This window comes from Armigeres subalbatus, chromosome 3 (genome assembly GCF_024139115.2).
Source record: "Armigeres subalbatus isolate Guangzhou_Male chromosome 3, GZ_Asu_2, whole genome shotgun sequence".
In the NCBI taxonomy this organism is placed as follows: domain Eukaryota; kingdom Metazoa; phylum Arthropoda; class Insecta; order Diptera; family Culicidae; genus Armigeres; species Armigeres subalbatus.
In genome coordinates, this window is record NC_085141.1 from 182,071,689 (window position 1) to 182,094,393 (window position 22,705).

The 22,705-nt window shown below is 38.9% G+C and overlaps 1 protein-coding gene across 1 annotated transcript; it reads right to left on the reverse strand.

The window, feature by feature from the left end:
- Positions 1 to 1,279: 1,279 nt before the first annotated feature.
- Positions 1,280 to 20,512, reverse strand: LOC134228117 (ubiquitin-conjugating enzyme E2-17 kDa). The gene is made up of 3 exons (XM_062709899.1): positions 19,888 to 20,512; positions 2,206 to 2,491; positions 1,280 to 2,134 (listed from the first exon to the last, which is right to left on the reverse strand). The coding sequence occupies exons 1-3, from the start codon at positions 19,929 to 19,931 to the stop codon at positions 2,009 to 2,011; spliced, it is 456 nt and encodes a 151-aa protein (XP_062565883.1). The 5' UTR covers positions 19,932 to 20,512; the 3' UTR covers positions 1,280 to 2,008.
- Positions 20,513 to 22,705: the final 2,193 nt, after the last annotated feature.

Here is a 22,705-nt window from a genome sequence, read left to right on the forward strand (position 1 = left end):
CCCATAGTGTTATATACCGATCGACTCAGCTCGACGAATTGAGGTGATGTCTGTGTGTGCGTGTGTGTGTGTGTGTGTAAGTGTGTGCGCTAAATAATCTCACTCATTTTTCAGGCACTTATCCTTAACCGCAATTTGCTCGCAACAAGTTGCATTCGACGCGGAATCTTGTCCCATTGTTTCGTATTGAAAATTGGCCCAATCGGACTATGGGCTTCGATAATATGGTCAAAATATATTTTTTTATAAGAAAAATTCTCACTCACTTTTTGGCACTTACTCTTAGCTGATTCACTCGCAACAAGTTTTATTCGACGTAGAATCTTGTCCAATTGTTTCGTATTAAAAATTGACCCAATCGGCCTATGGGCTTCGGAATTTTGGCCAAAATATATTTTTTTATAAGAAAAATTCTCACTCACTTTTTGGCACTTACTCTTAGCTGATTTACTCGCAACAAGTTTTATTCGACGTAGAATCTTGTCCAATTATTTCGTATTAAAAATTGACTCAATCGGACTATGGGCTTCGGAATTATGGCCAAAATATATTTTTTATAAGAAAATTTTTCACTCACTTTTTGGCACTTACTCTCAGCTGATTTACTCGCAAAAAGTTGCATTCGTCGTAGAATCTTGTCCCATTATTTCGTATTGAAAATTGGCGAAATCGGACTATGGGATTCGGAGTAATGGTCAAAATACATTTTTCAAAAATGTACCCTCAGCCGATTCGCTCTCAGGAAGTTGCATTCGATGCAGAATCCGGTCCCATTGTTTCCTGTTGAAAATTGGCCGGATCGGACTATAGGATCAGAAGTTAAGGTTAAAATACTTGATCCCTAGAATGTCGCTCCATTTCCATCCGCACGTCAACAAAAGTTTTGCTTTTTCCCCTTTGATCGATTTTTGAATGCGTACTCACCTTTTGCATCAGTCGGAACGGAACTCTATCGAGAACTCACCGGATTGTCCGACATTCTGGCTCTTTGTCCTGCCTACCGTAGTCATCAGATTTTCACGCTATAGACGTGGCTTTAGCAATACGTGGTTCAATCTCCTTCTTCATGTACCTTATTTTATCCGTCAGCGGTTTCAAGCGCATTCTTGTTTCACTAGAGAACCACAAATCTAATAAGCGCTTTGTAGATACTGCACATCGTACAATGACGAGCTATTTGGTCAGGGTGTAAACAAGTCGGCACCTTCCCGTCGTTCGATATAAGAAAATCTTCTGGAAATATCGGATACATGTAGCAAGACAATTCAAGCGTGCGATCTACATTTTATATATTTTATTTTACTATTTTTTTCTTTAATTTTTGTAGTACAGTAAGTTTACTTTTAAATTAAACTTTTATTGTTTAAATAAGACTTGGATTTTATTATTTCACATTTCACTTCAATAAGTGCTTCTTGAATGTAGGTCGTCCGATCCATCTACTCATAGTTCATTGTTATTCTTGATATTTTTATATTTATCTGTAGTTATCATGCGTGTGTGAGTGAGTGTGGTCATACATATCATTGTTGATTTTTGCTTATTAATATTAAACACCTTGTAGTTGGTACATTTATGTATGCTTTTATTATTTATATCAACTTTTTTTCTGTTCGTCTAAACATCTGCCGAGAGGGAACAATGTCAAATAAATGTTTTTACAGCGTAGTTGGTATTCACTCATAACTGTACGATTTTAAACTCCGTTATTAGTATTTGTGGTAAGTTATCTCCTGTGGATCAAATTCCGAGTTCTCTAATAGAATTGCTCTTTGCGTGACGTCGTCTGCTATTAATAGCTTCTACTTGCAGAGAAGGTTCAGTTGAAGTATGGAAATTATTCGCAGATTTGTAGAGAACTAATCGACTGACTGTCCGAATTTTAACTGAATGGAAAAGATACAAGGAAACAGCGTTGGGAAAGAGAAATGAAGTCGGGATGGTAATGAAGGTTCCCTACACAAGGATTCTTACACCAGGGGGCGCGACATTTCTCCGGGGAAAGGGGCTAGTCGATAAAACTCTGCTCGACACATGCTTTTACTCGCTTTTCGTACTCTCTACGGTTTTCCTTGTATAATTGTGCCGCCATTGAGTTTGCAGGTGAATTTGGATTAGGATCACTAAGTAGTGACTGCAATAGAAAGATGCAAAGGAACATGAACTTGTAAAAAATCCATCAATAGATTATTTGCGTTCGCTTACCTGTATGGAAGTCAAAATAGCAGAAACATCGTACGTTGGACTCCATCTATTTTGTAGAATATCCAAACAAATGCCTCCGTCGGCGTAAACGTTCGGGTGGAACATCTTTGATACAAAGCGTACGGTTGGAGGTTTGTTGGGATACTCCTCGGTGAACTCTATCGTTAGCTTGAATGTGCCATCTTCGAACGGTGTGTCATGTGGACCGAAAATTACAGCATTCCAGATCATGATATTGTTATCTGTGGGTGCTCCAGAAACTCCGGTCGGTGGGTCTTCCTGAAGTCTGCAAAATAAGAAAGTTATAATGGCAGATTAGTGTGTGAATTATACTTCTTTCTGAACATTTTTACAGGAACGCCTTGGGACCATACACCATACAACCATACAACACATTTTAAAATTTATCCTCTGGAAAAAGTTATTGACAAACTACTAAATGATCGAACGCAGATTACTAAATGATCGATCCTCGAGTGAAAGTTCAAAATTTAAAAAAATCACCTGGTCATAAGAATGGCTGGTGCTACCCAGCAATTCCAATAAAATATCGATTAAAATGATTCGATATCTGTTAAAAGTAATCTTGCTCTGCGAGCAGGGGTATTCGATAATTATTGAAATGTCACTTTCAAGTTTAATTTCAGTTTAATTCTCCAAATAAGACAGACCCTAAGGGTTCATTATTTATTTATTCAGACTAAGGCCAAAGTGGCATGTGCGGTGTATAAGAGTCTAAGGGTACAAGGAGCTAATCATTGCAATAGAAGATTTCAATGATTTTTGTCTAAAATTGGAAATTATTTTATTGGACATTTGCTGCAATGTCTCAATATTAAAAATTGTATGAAGTTCATTGGCACTATACCGCGGAGGCAGCTTCAGGATCGTATTCGTATCGGCCTATTCAGAAAAAATAATTTTGGCCATAACTTCTAAGTTCATAGTCCGATCCGCCCAATTTTTAATTGGAAATAATGGGACACGATTCTGCGTCGAATGTATTTTGTTGAGCGCAAATCGGTTGAGAATAAGTGCCAAAAAAGGAGTGAGAAATTTTCATGTAAAAAAATGTATTTTGACCATAACTCCTAAGCCCATCGGTCCGATCCGCCCAATTTTCAATAGGAAACACTGGGACAGGATTCTGCGTCGAATGCGGTTAAGGATAAGTACTTTAAAAATAAGTGAGGGTCTCCGGGCCTCCTATAAAAAGTTCATTTTTGGAGCGATCATATAGCCTTTACCATATACTTAGTATACGAGAAAGGCAAAACGTGGAAAAATATTTTGATAAGAAAATTATTTTGAGCTTTTTAGTGGAATGTTTTCACCTGTCATAAGACGAGTTTATACAATCCCATTGAATTCCACCACTTAATTGTATCTTGACAGATACGTATTCCGACCTCAAAAGAAAGGCCGTCTTCAGTGTCTCGTACTTGACTCGACTTAAGTCGTATGGGATTGTATAAACTCATCTTATGACAGGTGGAAAAATAGTTGTTTTTGGCAAAGTTTGAGTCCGGCCCAACGAATATGAATATTATTCTATAGTTTATTGCGTTAAAGTCAATAAAAAGCAAAATTTTGCAATAATAGGATGAATTCATTTTGAAACTTCAAATGCGTTTTTCTCATTTTTCTCGTTTGTAACATATGACATATGACTCGAAGGCTTCTCCCTTTCGCGGAAAGGCCCGTGTCATCTGCAAACAAAGATTTTTGCCACCCTGGTGGTAAATCAGGTAAGTCAGAAGTATAAATATTATACAATATGAACACCAGCTCTTACAGGTAGTCTATTCTGATAGTTTACCTGCAGTATGCGATCTGATAGATAATTTTGGATCAGTTTAATAATGTACAGAGGAAAATTAAAATTCATCAACTTTACTATCAAATAACAAAGGCAAAAACGCTGAAAAATTCTTACTCAAGTTTTTAATATGTCTAACGCACAAGAATGGCAACAACACCCACTAGGTGGATCAATCAAACTTTTTTTTCTGTAATTTTGCCATCACGGGATATGCTTATGGTCAAAACATGTCCGAAATACGTCCCATAGTTGATCAATAGAAGTATTATAATAATGGTATTTTAACAACACAGACTAAAGCTGTATTCGGTAATAATTCCACGTAAAAAACTATAGGACCGCCCGCAATATATCCGGGACCAAACTATCAATCTCAAATTCAAGTTATTACGTTTACAGAATCAGATAAGCAACAGTAAACCAAACAAAAATTTTCTATTCGCATTTCTCTTTTATTATTGATGATGAACGTTGCTTTCTTCTCGCCGACGTCGTCAAATTTGTAGTGGAGGGGACGCCGAACTAAGATTGCTGTGTGTAAATTGCAAATACAACTGAATCCGTCGGTGATTGAGTTTTGAAAATATAAATAAACTTTGATTGGATGTTTTTGAAATGCGTATAGGTACACAATGCAGAAACAGACGATTTTGGCACAGTCATTCTTCAGGACTGAAAATAATTTATTATAGCGCTTTTCTGCAGATAGCTTCAAGTTGAACAGAATACACACTAGAAGCAGTAGGGTTGAAACGTAATCTCAATTTCATAAAACGTCTGGACAATCTTCAGAAAGGATTTTGATTGAATTGTTGATTCAATAATTCTATAATGCCTTTCAATCGCTTTGTATGCTTCCCGTATCTTTTCGAAAGCAATCTCATTTCATCATACGTAACAGAAGCAGCCAAGTAGCTATGTTTGCTTTGTGGGAAAAATGGCAAACTACCCTACACAAGAGCCCCATGTGTCCAAGAATGAATTTAATTCGTTTTGCTTTCTTTGCCAATTTTTTTTGCTACGAACGAATGGCGGGAATGGTTAATCAATGATCGAATGAAGTCCAACAGTCTGGGTGGCGAATGTTTACCAATTGAGTTTAAGTTCAAAGTTTCATTAGATTTGAATGTCAATGTTATACGGCTCATCATTGACCATCGTGCGTGTAGCTATGAATGCGGATTTGATAGCAATTGTTACCAATGTAGATAGTTAGATTTAAAGCCACTATAAACAACGGCGCAAAATCTGATTCTTTGAAGAAATCTACGTTTATCCTACGACATGTGCTTTCCATACTAGGCTACGCAGGACTTCCGTCGTCCTCCGCCGCTTATCGGGTACTGACGAAAGGAACTTCAGAATGCTGTCAACAAAAACTGACTCAAACCGTTCACAAAATGACTCTCGAGTTCCTATTTAATGGCAGTAACGATTATTCTTCTTCTTATTGGCATTACATTCCTCACTGGGAAAGAGCCGTGTTCATAGGGCACTTTCACAGTTATTAACTGTGAGGTTTCTAAGCCAAGTTACCATTTTTGCATTCGTATATCATAAGGCTAACACGATGGTACTTTTATGCCCAGGGAAGTCGAGACAATTTCCAAACCGAAAATTGTCTAGACCAGTAAAAAGAATCGAACCCAGCCACCCTCAGCATGGTCTTGCTTTATAGCCGCGCTTCTTACCGCTAGGCTAAGGAGAGCAGTAACGATTAAATGAGGCAATATAACCCCCGATCCGTATATCGGGGAAAGAGATGAGTGCTGCAAGGATCCAATCATCTGCAATTCCCAGCAAGGATCCAATCATCCCAATATTCCCAGACAACCTTCTTAATCCATGTCCATGCGTTCGTCAGGGGGACAGTCGTCGCAAAGTCCCAGCCAAAATATCCGTCACCAGCAAGGAGGGTAGACCGGTGTCAGCCATCGTGCGCAGGATTCGAACCTCTTCAATAAGGAGAGGGATCCTATGATCGTCGAATGTGAAAGAGGCGAATGCTGCGGCAATGGCCATCAGCACATTATGACGGAATGACCTCCGCACAGGCCAGAAAGAAGTAGCCGGGATACGAGGCACTTTAGGGAATATCGGGTAACCAACCTCGGTGGGAACTACGGTCGTATGCTGACAGGGAAGGGGGGATGTGCTCCTCTCCGGAGGTGCAAATCTGATCGAGCGTCTGTCCTCCATGTTAGGAGCGGCTCACAACAGCGTCTGTTCCCCATGTTAGGGGCGTTTGATCATCGTCCGAGTGCCAGCGAGGAACTCTAAACTAAACTGTGCACATTATGTTGCATCATGTCAGCATCGAGAAGGCAGCCCCTTCAACGCGATGTAGGTAGCGTAACCCTGGTAAGGTAGCCAACCGAAGATTCTACAGTTAAGGCAAAAGTAGAGCAAACAGATTGATTCAACGGCAACAGACCTGGCAACGAATAAAGGACAACATTGGGAAGTCGGATCTTGGAACGTGGATCTATAGCAGCGGTGACAGAGCAGAACGAGGAGTTGGCTTTATGGTGATCGGGAAGCAGATGAAGCGTGTTATCCGGTGGAAGCCGATAAGCGACCGCATTTTCGTGTTGAGAATGAAGGGCAAATTTTTCAACTATAGCTTGATCAACATCTATGTCCCAACGAACGATAAGCCTGATGACGTGAAGGATGAGTTCTATGAGAGCCTTGACGGAGAGTGCCGAATACACGATGTAAAGATTGTCATCGGGGATGCAAATGCGCAGATCGGAAGAGGAAGTTTCTTTCGTCCTGTCACTGGTACGGAAAGCCTTAATTCCGCTACCAACGATAATGTTCTGCGACTTGTAGCCTTTGCTGATGCTAGAGGGATGGCAATCAGCAGTGCCTACTTCGCACGTAAGAATATCCGCAAACACACCTGGCAACTTCCGAGTGGAGAAACTTGCTCACAGATAGACTACGTGCTGATCGACGGACGACATTTCTCGGATGTTATAGGTGTAAGGTCCTTCAGAGGTCCGAACATTGACTCGGATCACTATCTTTTAGTTGCAAAAATTCGGGCGCTAGTTTCCAACGTCACGAATTCACGAAACAACAGAACGATGCGTTTCAATATCCAACGCTTGTCAGTTGAAGATGTTGCTGAACAGTACCACCAGAAGCTGGAAGAGCGGATACGAGATGCCACCGGATCTGGCGACGTCAACAGATTGTGGGAAAATATTCACGAAGCTGTGACTACAACAGCGCGGGAAGCGTTAGGCACTGCCCAGCGACGCCAACGAAATGGTTGGTTTGATGAGGAGTGCCAGCTAGTAAAGGACGAGAGAAATGTTGCTAGAAGTCCAATGCTAGTGGCTCGTACCCGTCCCAACAGAGAGCGGTACAGTGTAGCGAGGCCAGAAGAGAAACGAATCCACCGCAGAAAAAAAGGCAACACGAAGAGAGTGTGATAGCTGAAGCGCAAGAGCACATGGATAGAAACGATATGTGGAGGTTTTACGCAATTGTCAGTGGCGCGCGGCATAAGACTGCGCCAGTGCCCGCCATCTGCAATGACCGAAAGGGGAATTTGCTGACAGACAAGACTATGGTGGCAGCCAGGTGGAAAGAGCACTTCGAAGATTTGTTGAACGGTGAAAATGAAGGTGTATTAAGGAACAGGATGGACATAGACGCTCAAGCTGTGGAACCACCAACGCTGGACGAGGTAAAGAAGGCTCTAAACGAGCTGAAAAACAGTAAAGCTGCTGGGAAGGACGAGATCCCGGTCGAGCTTCTTAAACATGGAAGTGAGGGCTCCATCAATCAATCCACCACCTTATCCAGAAAATATGGGAGGATGAAGAACTGCCTGCCGGCTGGCAGATGGCCTCATATGCCCAATCTATAAGGGCACAGACTAGAGTGTGCCAATTACAGAGGGATCACCCTTCGGAACTCGGCGTACAAAATCCTGCCGCGTATCCTGATTCCTGTTTAACAGACTGAGACCTCTTGAGTAGTCCTTCGTCGGCGAATAACAGGCAGGTTTTCGTGAGGGCCGATCAACGACGGATCAGATGTTTAGCCTGCGGATGATCCTTGATAAATTCCGGGAGTATTACTTGCAGACTCACCATCTGTTCATTGATTTCAAGGTAGCGTACGATTCAGTAAAAAAAATGAGCTGTTGCAGATAATGTCCGAACATGATTTTCCTGTGAAACTGATTAGACTAATACGTGCAACGCTGGATGGCTTGAAATCAAGTATTCGGATTGCAGACGTAGTGTCAACCTCGTTTGTGACCTTAGACGGATTGAAGCAGGGTGATGCATTTTCGAATTTATTGTTCAACATTGCACTCGAATGCGCTATTAGGAGATCTGGCGTGCAGAGGAACGGCACTATCATCACATGGTCGCATATGCTCTTAGGCTTTGCGGACGACATCGACCTTATTGGAATCGATCGCAGAGCAGTAGTGGAGGCTTTTGTCCCACTGAAGAGGGAGACGGCGATGATAGGCCTAACCATTTACTCTACCTAGACAAAATACACGGTGGCAGGTAGAGATAGAGGAAGACCTAGTGGTGTTGGTGCTGAGATAGTGCTTGATGGGGATGTGTTTGAAGTTGTTGAAAAATTTGTTTACCTTGGAACACTTGTGACATGGGACAATGACGTTTCCCGTGAAGTGAAAAACGCATTGCTGCTGCGAATATGGCCTTTACGGATTACGTACCCAGCTTAGGTCCCGCAACATGCAGACGGGAACGAAATTTGCTCTATACAAAACTCTGATTCTACCAGTGGCCCTTTATGGACATGAAGCATGGACGTTAAAAGAGGGGGACCGGAGAAATTTCGGGGTTTTCGAGCGAAAAGTGCTGTGTAAAATACTCGGAGGGAAACTAGAAAATGGTGTGTGGCGTAGACGCATGATTCATGAGCTGTATCAAGTATACAAAGAAGAAAATATTGTGAATCTCATAAAATACGGCAGACTTCAGTGGGCTGGTCACTTAGTGCGAATGTCGGAAGAAAGAACAGCGAAAACAATATTTAACAGAGAACCAGATAGAGGCCGGAGACTTCGTGGAAGGCCACGAACACGCTGGATGCACGCGGTGGAGTTGGACCTGGAGGCCCTGAACGTTCGGGGAAACTGGAAAAACATCGTCCGATGTTGATGATTATGGAGCTCTACAATACGCCAGGCATAGATGTATCGACGCTGTAGCCAACCAGGTACCAGGTAGGTATATTACCATGAAGCGATTTAGTTTGATCGAAAAATTGTTTAAATAGTTTTGTGCAATCAGGTCATCTAAATTCTTGTGAGAAAGTGAAAGTTTTTACCGAGTCCGGTCGTGTTTTCTTCAGTAAGCAGAACGATCGGCCGGTCATCAAAGTTTTGTTCTGCTTTGTGCGGGTTAGTTAATTAATCAGAAAGTAAAAGTTTGTACCGAGTGCGGTCGTGTTTTCTTCAGTAAGCAGAACGATCGACCGGTCATTAAAGTTTTGTTTTGCTTTGTGCGGGTGAGTTAATTAATCAGAAAGTAAACATTTGTACCGGTCCGGTTTTTTTCAGTAGAGTGCGTGTTTTAATCGTCGGGACAATAATAAAATATCTATTTTGTGTTCTGTGGCTCATGCGCATGTATGGCGCTTTTCTCCGGTCGAAACACTTCAATAGTTTGCAGACAGAGAATTAGTGTTATTTTCCATCCCATACATCGCATCACTTACCGAAGTGAATCCAGATAAATTATCCTTTGTAACTAAAACGATATCCTATCCCAAAACAATCGTGGAGATACAGAGGTATACTCGGTCTCTAGTAGCAACAATCTAGCAATCGGTCTCTAGGACTAACAATCCATCCCTTCCTATATGATCGTAAGGACGTGGCCGGCGCCGTTATTGACTTTAAATATTTGAGCTCTCGAAACATGTACATTGAGAATGGGTAGCTAGTCTCAAGCCCCATTCATTGTGTTCTCTGTACAATTTTGCAAGTTCTAGTCAATCACGGAGTAGCCACTACGAATTGTGTGGTGATAATGCTCATGCTCAGGTCAAGTCATCAGGTCATCTAAATTCTTGTTGTACTTTGTACTGTGGGTATTTTCAACATGGGACGAACATGACTTGGTATTTTTTTCACTGATGGGCATACAAAATTGCAATTTTTATTACGATTGGGTTAACTCTACTCCGTTTTGCTTATTGATTGGCTCATCAATGCTACAAACTTTTAGGCGCCTATATCCACCAACGCTGCCGTGAATTGCAAGTCAGTTTATCTATATATGGATGTCGATTCTATGACACTGCCTCGAATGTCACTAATAGCCTATTCAGATTGGGCTATTTATGACTTTGTTAAGTGAGAGGGTATCCAATTATTACGAGGTGTTCAGACTGCAGCAAGATAATATATCTTGACGTTTCCATGCTTCCTCATTTGCTCGCTAATACAGGGTTGAATTCAAGGATAGTTTTAAAATTTAATTTGCGAAAGCATTTGTGTGGCGACAATCGAACATTTTTTTCTGAACAAAGTTTCTACGAAAAAAAATATTTAAAAAAAATATGAAAAGGGATTTTCGAAGAATATTTGAAGCTCTCATTAAGGATAATGAGCGAAGCTACATTCATTAGTTGGGTGTGCCGTTCTTCGGGGAATCAGACTATTCCTCAATTTATTTTTAAGTTTAAAAAATATTTTGATTCTGTACTATGATCGAAAGGAGATTTGATAGAAAAATTTAGATACTTTTGGGAATTCTCACAAATAAATAAAAAAAGGACGATTGGACCAATTTTCAAAAAATATTATCGAACTAAAATGTATTTCCACCAGTATCTCCATGTATGAAGGGCAACTCAGCAATTTATTTTTTTTTTCAAAAATGGAAACTGAACCATTGCGTTCTACTCGACAATCAATGATACAGCTTTTAACAAAATCGAATCGTGTCAATGTGATATAATTTAAACTGGATGTTGGATGAATATGTATAAATTATATGTATAAACCCATTCAAATCGTACAGTTGTCCCACGTGAAAAATGTTGAAATCCAAAAGTATATTAAGCCATTCAAGGAGCAGAATTGAAACAATTTATGAAATCATGTTTATTCATGAAATATATTCGTTTTACAACCATTCCTACGGCCCTTGAACTTCGAAAATTTATTCGATTTGTTCTATTAAATCTAGGTTTAAGTTAAATACTTCATGTTAATTCTAGAGAGCATCTGTTTTTAAACAATTCATGTTGAATAAGTGGAGAATAAATAATTATCATCATTATTTTTCATCATATAAAATGCTTTCCACAAAACCATCACAATCCGAGTTATTCTTCAGCGCTCAGAAGATTTCCATCTAACATGCATTCGACCCTGGGGAGACAGAAAGAGCATGACTGTCAACTACGAAACGAAATGAAAACAGAGAGAATTTTCTCTCTGGTAAAGAGAGCGTGACGCTTGTCAGTTTTGTTTTGTTGAATTTCTCCCTGCATTCCAGTTAGAACGGAAGCTCTCTCGTAATAATTGTTCGTAATAAATTCTTTTAGAGGGTATCTTTTGACAGCGCAAAATGTATGGAATATTACGTAAATAATGACATCATAAAGCGTATTTACCCTGAAACGCCAATTATTATGTCATTAATGGCGTAATCTGAATAGGCTATAACTACCCCGAGTTATCATTACCCCGAATTTGTAAAAAAATAAAAAAAACTTGTACTCACTTTATTACTTTATTAGATTGCATTTCAATAATGAAGTTGAAAATAGAACCAAGCAGTCAAAAATAACATATTCAAAATAATTAAAGTATGAGTCATTTACTCACCCGTCTTATTCCGGGCTACCGCGTTGTTCAAAAGAAGGAAACATTTAGTTTTTCGCCTCATCCCGGTCAAATGCGTGCTTTAAAAGAAGTCATGTACTCCCCCACTTTATTCAGGACAGATGCGTGATTTTAAAGAAGGATGCATTATTCCGAAGAAGCGGATGGTTCAAAAGGTGTCATTGACTCTTTCGCATTAGTTCGGGCAAATGCACCCCCCTGGCGTCCTATACTATCACAAGGGGTTTGACAATAGCCACCATGTCCACGGACGGTAGCTCATTACCGTCCGTTGTTATTGTACGAAAATAAACATCATGTGTTTTGTTTACTATTTGTTTTGGTTAAATCTGAAAATTGTTTTCAAAATAATTTGCAAGTTTTGCATCATCGACCATGGGGATTATGTTATTTGATGATAAAATATAATAAACTTACGAATTGGAGGGAATCTACAGGTGAAATCAAACGCTACAAGAAATCATATTTCGTAGCTTGTTCTCCCGCTCCGAATCAAACAAAAGATATTATTATTGTTTATACTGTGACGAGCATCACAGTTGAAATGGTCCGGGGATGCAAATCGAACAACATTCATTAGTGAAAATGAAATGAAATAAATGGTGTGCTGAAAGATGTTTTAGGATTATATTTACATGCCCATAATAACTGGTATTATTTTTGACCAAATTGAACAAGTGTAGCCAACAATATTTTGGATAAAATCCAGTTGCTTGTAAAGGCACGATTCGGGAGAAGTACTTTTCAAAATGTATGCTGGACATATTCATGAAGATGTTCGCTACGCTGAGAAGCATCTCTTGCCACGGGGCTGGGCAAATGCGTGCTTTAAAAGGAGAAGGCATTCACTGTTTCGCATTAAGAGCCGCGCACATAGGATACGTTTGCGTTGCGTTTGACAGTTTTCCCATGAGAAATGTGCCAAATGCAACGCAAACGTATCCTATGTGCGGGCCTCTTTATTTTCGGCAAGCACGTTTTTTAAAGGGTGTCATTTACTCTCCCACCTTTTTCCGGGCAGATACGTGCTTCAAAAGAAGGAAAAATTCACACGGAAGAAAAAAAAGTACCCAGCGTTGAGTTTTTTTAAACTTACTTTTGAGTTATTTTTTCTCTTCTCTTTCATCCACTCTTTCTTCTGTTGTCAAAAACAAAAGAGCGAAACAACGACGCCACTTCAATACGGTAAGCCAATTTTGAGTTTTATTACCTGAGGTCGAAATTGGGTGAAATAAACCTCCATTTGGGTAAATAAATTTTCCGTTGGGTACATTTTTAACATGGGAGTAAAGGCAAACTACTTCGACTCCATTTACTCAATTTTGGCTTCCCGTACGGATGTTCGAGGTTGGGTGAATTGAACTCACTATTGGGTAGTTTATTTCTTCCGTGCACTCTTTCGCATTATTTCAGACAAGCGCCTGCTTTCAAAGAAGGTGTCATTCATTCTCCCTCCTATTTTCGGGCAGATGCGTGCTTTAAAAGAAAGAGGCATTCACTTCTCGCATTATTCTGCGCAAGCACGCTGTACATTACCACCTTCTTGTAAAGCAGGCCTGCCCAACCTTTTCAAGCCACAGGCCAAATTTCAGTATTTATTTACTCTCCCATCTTATTCCGAGCAAGTGCATAATTTGAAAGAAAAAAGTAATTTACTATGTTGCCTTGTCCCGGACAAGTGCGTGTATTTAGCGCATTAACATTATTTGTTGTTGAAGATATTTATATCCGTTCCATAGACAGGACATGTATCAGGGTGTCGACTCTAATTTGAGAATGAAATTCCCTGACTTTCCAGACCAGAGTGTAAAATAATCGAAATTTTTTGGTGACGTCCACCTCTCTTCACTTGTCAGCTCACTTCCAGACATAGTCATAGTCGGCTTTGGACTGTCAATATTCGATTGAATATTAGTCATTGAATATTTATGTACGTTCTACAAATTGATAAATTATCTGAAATCTGAACAAGTTTTAAATAAGTAAAGTAGTGTATCACATAGAACTGAAACCGATTTTTATCCACGACGCACTTTCAATGGTAAACATCAATATAAACAATGCTAGTTATGTTTTTTCTGCACATAGTAAGCACATTCAGTGACAGCCGAATGAATAAGTTGGTGGAGTAGTCGTCTGACTATGTCATTCTATGTTTTGATTAATCATGCGATGTTTGTCAAAATTCGGACTGAAATTGCTTCATGAAGATGAATATTTTATGCTCTGTTCCAGACCATTCCTCGAGAAAATCCAGTTATGAAAAATGTTTTCTTCAATTCCTAGAAGCGCATGAAAATCTCTGCATGTATAAACCCTTGAAGTCCATTATGAGTTTCTGAGCTACTGGAAGCCTAATCACCAGTGGCGTATCCCTAACTTCAATCTACCTGTGCACTGACTTTAAATTTGAGGAATTGGTGTGCGGAAATGCGTAGAATTACTAGATTTTGATTAGTTTAAACGTCTCTGATAATTTTATTTTCCATTTGGGCTGTCAAAATATCAGAATTTTCATTTTTTGGGTCAGTGCACATGTAAAAAATGAGGTTACGCGACGCCACTGCTAATCACCTCTAGAAACAGAACATTGAGGATTTGGAGAATATCGTAGGCAAATCTGGTTGTTCATAAAGATTCAAGTTAATGCGTATAACTCCTGAAAATGTCACATCTTTCCAAAATTGGCTCCAATTAATGTTATAAGTTTTCTAGTGCCTTCATCCATCATTGGGAATTAGATGCTTTTAGAAATCCTTCTAAAGCCGTTAAAAAATCTAAAAAATCTTACGTATTAGGTGAACATCGAGAAACCTCCATGGCTCTCAAGTATACTTACAAAGTAAGTACCTATTCTTATTCACTCTCTGTGGAGTTTATGGACTTCTAAAAATAGTTAAAGACTGCTTGCAATCTTCCAGATAATCATGAATGCAATTCCTACAAGCTCACATAAATCTTTGCAGCAATTATATTAAGCCTAGCAAAATATTCTAACCACTGCAATACTTTAAATAACTTGGTTTGAACACAGTCAGGTCGTTAAATTTTTGTCGATAGTGGCCTTCGGTTTAAATAAAGCAATGGTCTCGGAAAAATATTAAAAAAAATACCTAGGTGTTTTTTTTAAAAGGGGCATAACTAGTCTCAAATGCTAAGGGGAGTTACACCTACTATATTTATTTTATCGATTTTTAGTTGTTTTTCAAAAATGGTCTTGGAGTTCCACCATTGTTTTATTTATAGAGAGTTGCAACAAGCAAGGAAACTTAATAAGGAACATCTGATAGAGTTTTTTTTGAAGAACTCGTGGAAATATGTTAGAAGATTCCTTTGCATATTTTTTATATGAATCCCTTCACGAAGACATTGTATTCAAATTTGAGTAAATACCATACCAAGTTTTTTGAGCGGAGCTTCTCAAAAAAAATCTACTGAACATTCATCGAGAGGCTCCAGGATAAAAACTATCCAGACAGCTTTTTTAAATCCTTTGGGATTTTTTTTTATGTTTCAGTGAGAATTCTGAAGTAATTTCTGGACAAAATTGTCAAAGACCAACCAGAATACTTCTTGATAAATTTGTTTTATAAAATTCAATAGCAGCTAATGTAAAACTGAAACATTACTATTGACAACAACATCATCCTCCTCTTGCGTCCGTAAGTAACGTTTAATGTGGTTTAATTGAGACCATCGCCACCTGCGTACATGAGGTAGTCCATATGATGCTTTTATCCACTATCATTTTCTCTACATGACCATTAATTTGACCACCTAAGGACGTGAGGATCGACCAATGACTTTATAAGCCCATCATCAAATGGAAGTTCACGTAATGTTTTTGAAATATTACCCTCAGAATCATGTTTGGAGATGAGGCCAATGCTGTAGAGTACCGTCACAAGTCAACAAAGATACTATTTGGGGTTTTCGTTTAACAAGCTTCCAAATATATAGTTCTCGGGTACTTATTCAAAAGGACGTATGTGATTTTGTAAACAAAGATTGAAACGTCGATTTATCCGATCTGATGGCACTCCCACGCAAACCAACACCACCAACAGATAGCCGAAGGCTTCCCCTACCTGTCTGTGGTGATGGTTTGCGTGGGAGGGCTATCAGATTGGACGGCGTTTGAATCTTTGTTTACAAAATCACATACGTCCTTTTGAATAAGTACCCGAGAGTTGTTGATTGTAGGTTGAACTTGTTTGATGATTTTTTGTTGAACTGTTCTAAACTATGTCCTATTTCAGACATTTGATTCAGATTCGACTGCTTTCACTAGATAATTTTTTGGGAGTTACATTTTTATCAAAAGGAAATGTACTATATTAGATTTTTCATTAGAGTTAGTAGAGTTCATTAGAGCTTTAAATGAAATTTTGCTATATCCTAGGTACATCAAATTATTTTATAAGGAATGACTCTTGCGATTGATAATCATCATCAAAGTATTTGAACGAACTTTCAGAACTTCTTTTGTTTGATGGGAACATGACTCAAACGCTACTAATAAGGAAAATGCAAAAAAAAAATCAAATTGAATCCGATACAAAACCATTCTAACTAAATAATCTAAAATATTAAAAAGGACTATTTGGATCAGGTCTCAACAGTGACCATTTGAGCAACATGGCTTTGGAACCTCTGTTATTGTTTAGTGATTAATAGAAACAAACTAGATTACCATGGGGAACATGAAAAGGGCACGGAGTAGACTTTTGGTCTAGAGATTTCCAACGGCCACACACAAAAAAGCTTTATAGCTTGATAGTGGAGGTGGTTGTCGACTGTAACTGCCTCGAAGTATTGATTATCGGCTATGCAATCTGCTGACCAGAAGTTATATTAATTCCGATTCAGTACCTTTATTGGTCCTTTTTCAATGGAATAAAATTGGTTCAGAATTGCATTGTCATAAGTGCCCTTAGTTAAGTATATTGCTCCAATTAAAAAAAATCACTATAAATTTGCAATATTGGCTTTTGTGATTTTTTCCCTGACATTCCAGGTCCAAAATGAAATTCCCTGACTTTCCAGGTTTTTTTTTCAGGTAGTCGACACCCTGTGTATTGAAGAAAAAGAAATAATTGCTTATAGTGAAAGTCACATCACGTTTTCACAAGTTTCTCGTAAAGGTCGTAAAGCCAGATTTGCTTTCATTCTCTCCGTTGGTCTCTAAATAAACACCGTTCTGACAAGGTAATGTGCAAAAGTAATAATTAAAATAATTGCGTAATATATTTATATGGGTAGTGGGGTATTCGGGCTAGTGGAATATTCAGGGTATTGGTGTTCGGGTAGTGACATTCGGGTTAGTGTCATAGAACCAATAGACCTCCAATATAACTGACGGACTTCTTCAAATAGTTGAAGTTTTCATTATCTTTCTGGAAATTTGTGTGAAATCTTGTTTCCTTCCAAACGACTTTTGAACTATTTCCAAACAATCGTAGGAGCTTCTAGAAATCCTATTTCTGTAAAAAAAATCTAACCGGTTAAGTATTTTTTGTGGACATTGAGAATTCTCCACTGACACTCAAGTAAACTTACGGAATAAGAGCTCTTATTCACACTTTGTGGAGTTTATGGACTTCTAAAAATAGTAACGGACTGCTTGCAATTTTCCAGAATCCATACAATCAAAAATGCAATCCCTACAAGCTCACATAAATCCATTCAGCACTTACAGTAAGCCCAAGAAAACATTCTAACCACTGCAATACTTCATATATGTTGGTCTAAATACAGCCAGGTAGTTTTTTTTTGCGACTGTGACCTTCGGTTTAAATGAAACATGGCCCCATGGAAAAATAACCGATAAAAAATAGGCCATTGGACATAAACAACACCCCCTCCCAGATACAACATTTTTAGAGGAATTTTTTTTCGAACTCTCTCAAATTAAAAAAATGTTCAGAAAACCACCCAAACCAATTTTCTGGCTACGCCACTGATTCTGGCTACGCCAATTCACCAAATATTTGGAGCGTTTTTGAAGAAATCTACCAAACATTCATCGGGGAGCTTCAGTATAAAAACTATCGATAGATGAGCTTTTGGAAATCCTTTGCTATTGTTTTTTATGTTTCAGGGAGAATTCTGAATTCATTCTATGCAGGGAAGAATTATCTTCGGAAGATATCCCATAGCATTTTCACCGAAGTAATTTCTGGAGAAAATTCTCAAACATCAACTAGAATATCTCATAATAAAATAGTTCTATAAACATCAAAAGCAGCTAATGTTAAACTGAAACGTTGTCACTGACAATAACATTGTTCTTCTCTTGCGTTCGAGTATGGTTATGAAGTATTGAGTAACGTTCAATTAAGACCATCGCCACCTGCGTACATGAGGTAGACCGATCATATTTACATATCTATCTCTTTACGAATGATTTGACCACCTAAGGACGTAAGGATCGATCAATGACTTCATAAGCCCATCATCGGATGGAAGTTTACGAAGAGGCCATTTGATTCAGTTTCGACTACTTTCAATAGATAATTTCCACAAATTTGGGCGATAAATTTTCATCAAGAGATAATGTGATATCTTAGGGTTTTCATTAGAGTTAATTACTTGCTATATAATAGTCAGCAATTAAAATGTATCAATATATTGCATTTCCTATATCATAAGCACATAGCATTAACTCTACTGATAAGGAAACTACATCCAATTCAAAACGACTCCGACACTAAATCACTCAAACTAAATCATCTGAAATATTAAAAGTGATTTTTATATAAAAAAAACTATTTAGATCAGGCCTCAACAGTGACCATTTGAGCAACGTGACTTTGGAACCTCTTTTATTGATCTATAATATAGATTAATAGAAACAAACTCGATTATCATGGGAAACATGGAATGGGCCGGAGTAAACTTTTAGTCGAAATGAATAAACATTGAAGCTTAAATTTAAAAAAAAAATCAATATTGTGTTTTGTGATTTTTTCCCTGACCTCAATCAAAATTCCCTAATTTTCCCTGACATAGTCCGAATCGAAATTCCCTGATTTCACAGGTTTTTCCAGGAAGTCGACACCCTAAACGTATCTGTAGATTCCTTCAAGACAAAATTTTCAAAACGACTTATCTGCTTTTGTAAATAAAAACTCAGACGTCGATTTGACAAATCTGAGAGCACTCCCATGCAAACCATCATCATCTACAGATAGCAGAAGCCTTTATCGACGTATTGATGATGTTGGTTTGCGTGGGAGTGCTATTAGATTCGTCAAATCGACGTTTAAGTTTTTGTTTACAAAAGCAGATAAGTCGTTTTGAAAATTTGGTATTGCCTTGCGATGTTAAAAAAAATAACGTCATATGGTTGTAATGTGGCCGAGTTATAAAATTTGGTGACGAAAAAAAGGAGGTTCTACACAAATAAACCTTCTTCTTAGATTAAACTGATTGGTATTTAATGATCTCCAGAATTTAATTCACGCTTTACTTCATATGTTGTAACCCATCCCATAAATCTTAAAGATTTAATTTTTACGTTAAATGTCATACTTGTTGAGCAACATTTGCCCAAATAAAATTGAAAATTTTCTATTTTCTTTTAAGGCACATACCTAGTTGTGTATGTTGATTATTCACAGTTGTTCAAGAAATTGCATGTCAAATATTACAAGTGACATACCAACATAACAAAGCGCATACATACTTCAGAACAGTAAAAACAGCTGCCCCTTGCCCCCTTGATTCGCCATTGCATTTCTGTCAAGTCAGCGAAATAATGTTCGAAAATAGATTATCGCAATCATCAGCCAGCACGGAAGCAGAAGCAGCTGTTCAACTCGAGCTTGTTGATGAGAAAACGATGAACATGAGTGCTCAGAAAACTTTCTCTTCAATTCATGATAAAATAAACGAAATGAGTCAGTCACTAACGATCCTAATCAAAACAAAGAAAATCATTTGCATTGACAATGGAGTTGACGTAAGATTCATAGGAAGCAGCACAGAAACCTACCTTTTGAAATCTCGCATTAGACGTCTACGGGCAGGAGTGGACATTCTGCTTCCTTAAAAGTCAAGTGTCCTTGAACTCCTAGGATTTGCCAAACGGGGGAAATAACCTTTCTTGCAGCTCCGGTTGGGCAGTTGAATAACCGCTCAGCTGGTAATCCGTTTTCTCCGCAAACTGCTCGAAGAAAATCCTCGGGATTTTTCTTATTCTTTATGTAATTTTTCTTCCGCTTCCTTCCTTTTCACAACGCTGCTCCTCAAGCACACACACACTGAAAGATTTTGGGACCTGAAGCTTTTCACGGACGAGGAGGGCTGCTACGCCACCCTTCCCACTTCCGCAACCTTCCACACCCCGACCAACTAAACGCTAATATCACAAAAACGGACTCTGTGGGGATCGGATTCCAGACAATATCAGCACATTTCGCGAGTACGGGCGGTTGGCAAACCGGTGGCAGATATTACGACGGTAGAAAATCTCTCGGAATAGCACAAAAAATATTTTTTGTTGCGACGACTGATTGAAAAATATAAAATGAGTGAATGACGTTTTGTGCTGCTGCCGTTCCGCGAGACTGATGATGAAAAACGAAGCCCTGCGGGGAAGACGAAAAGTTTGTTCGATCGCTCACACGCGGATGACGTTTCGATTTTTGACAATTTGTTATGTCGACTATTGTAGGGGTGTGTTCCCAGGGTCTCGCCAATATACCTATCTTGCGTATAAGGGGCACGGAAAGCCAGCCGGGCAAGCCAGTGTTATTTAAGCCCTTAAATGCGAAATGTTGTTTTAAAACAACAAACCGAAAATAAGCCATTTTATAGAAAGCTCAAATGACAGGAGACCAAACACTAATATTTACATTTTACAAGGAACATTTGCGAAAATGGAATGAAATGATGATGATGATGACGAAATGATGATGGTTTGCATTATAGGGCACTGCACGGACTACTTTGTCTCTTTCTCGCTGCAAAGAAATTAGAAAACAACAAGGCCAGTAAACGTCAAAATTTATTAGGAACGAAAAAGAAGGAGATGTTTCCGTGCAGTGCCCTATAGACAGTAGAATCTATATAGATGAGCGAAAGCATGGCTGAGTCGATTTTTTTGCCCGTGCACACGCGCATATGACGTCACAGCCCTTAACGTTTCCATTGAAATCGTGACGTCATGCTCGTTTGGAGACACGTTTGACAGTTCGTTTGGAGACAGGATTTATCTTCGCTCATCTATATATTCCACTATAGATAGTAGAATCTATAGATGAGCGAAAGCATGGCTGAGTCGAATTTTTTGCCCGTGCACACGCGCATGTGACGTCACAGCCCTTAATGTTTTCATTGAAATCGTGACGTCATGCTCGTTTGGAGACACGTTTGACAGTTCGTTTGGAGACAGAGGATTTATCTTCGCTCATCTATATATTCCACTATCTATATATTCCACTATCTATAGTTTGCATGCAAATTTACCAAAACAAAGACCGAGCCGTTCACTCAAAATTTCGATCAGCTGTTCGAATTTGTCTCATAAAATGGCTTATACGTTTAATGTTAATGGTTGTTTACGTTAAACATATTTTCGACGATTTCTAAAAAATCGCCTTGCGCCTTTAAGGGTTGAATAAATATAAATATTCGCAGGGACTCGAGAATGCCCCTAAAACTCGAACTACGTAAATACATCACCCGATCCATCGTCGCCTTGATCAACCGAATACGTTTATCCCATCAGAGTGTATGCCCACACTGAGGAAAATCGACGTATGATTTTCAATCGAACGCCTTATGAAAATTTGCCACAAGGAATCGGTATGAATTTCAATATGTTGCCTTATGAACGATGATTTTCATTTAAAAAAAAGGTAAGTGCGGCAGACTGGATTCGAACCATGGACGTCGGGGTCGGGAGGCCGGTATGTAAACCACACGCCCATCGACGCTTGAATACTCGGGAAGGTAACTACGTATAAGAAGCACTGTTGGTAGAATAATCTGTCGAAGATTCATAAGGCGCCAGTTATGAATTTCGATAGTCCAGTTCGCTGAGTGCAAGTAACCACCAAGCATTAATTATTGCATGTAATCAATCACAGATCAGCATAATAAATGCTATTTGCATTAGATCAGTTTTAACGATTTAAAGATGCATTTATTCATCAACTGTCAAGCAACGATACAGTAGTTCAGCATCACGAATGCAGCGATGCATTATTTATGTTTTATTTCAACATGTCAGGATAATCACAGAGAACAGACATGGAGGCTCGAACAAAATTTCTTGCAAAACATGTGTAAACAAACACATCGAACCTCAACGCCACCGACGTCGACATTGCAACTCACAATCTCATTTTGACAACACGATGGCGCTGGTATGCTCTTGCATGCATAACGACACTAGCGCACAGTGGCATTTTTTGATGACGCTAGCGCTGATTATGCACGGGATAACGTCGACATTCCAAAGTTATTCAAAATGAACAGTATAAAGTTATCACAACATAGCGAGTTCAGCTTCAACGTCTGTTCTCTGTGGGATAATGAAGCATTATTTCGGTCGTAAAAGGGCCTTTTTCCACTTTAAGTCAACTTTAATGGCTGTATTATTTGCAAGCATATATAGCTTCATGGTTACTTGGGTGTAATTAAGAGTGGCGACACTGTCAGAATTGGAACAGAATTCATTTGTCATTCCCATACAAAATCGTGTTCCAAACGAGCAGGAGACCTGTCAAATGCCGCGCATGTCGCCACTCTTACCCAAGTAACCATGAAGCTATATCCAGTTTTCCGCGAGCGGTAATGGCCGCCAG

Excerpts from the sequence above, each read along its gene's own strand:
- LOC134228117 (XM_062709899.1), bottom strand. The coding sequence starts at position 19,931 with ATGTCCACTCCTGCCCGTAGACGTCTAATGCGAGATTTCAAAAG. Across the intron at positions 2,492-19,887 it reads CTAATGCGAGATTTCAAAAG|ACTTCAGGAAGACCCACCGA; the intron begins GTAGGTTTCTGT and ends CTTATTTTGCAG. Across the intron at positions 2,135-2,205 it reads CTATTTTGACTTCCATACAG|TCACTACTTAGTGATCCTAA; the intron begins GTAAGCGAACGC and ends TTTCTATTGCAG.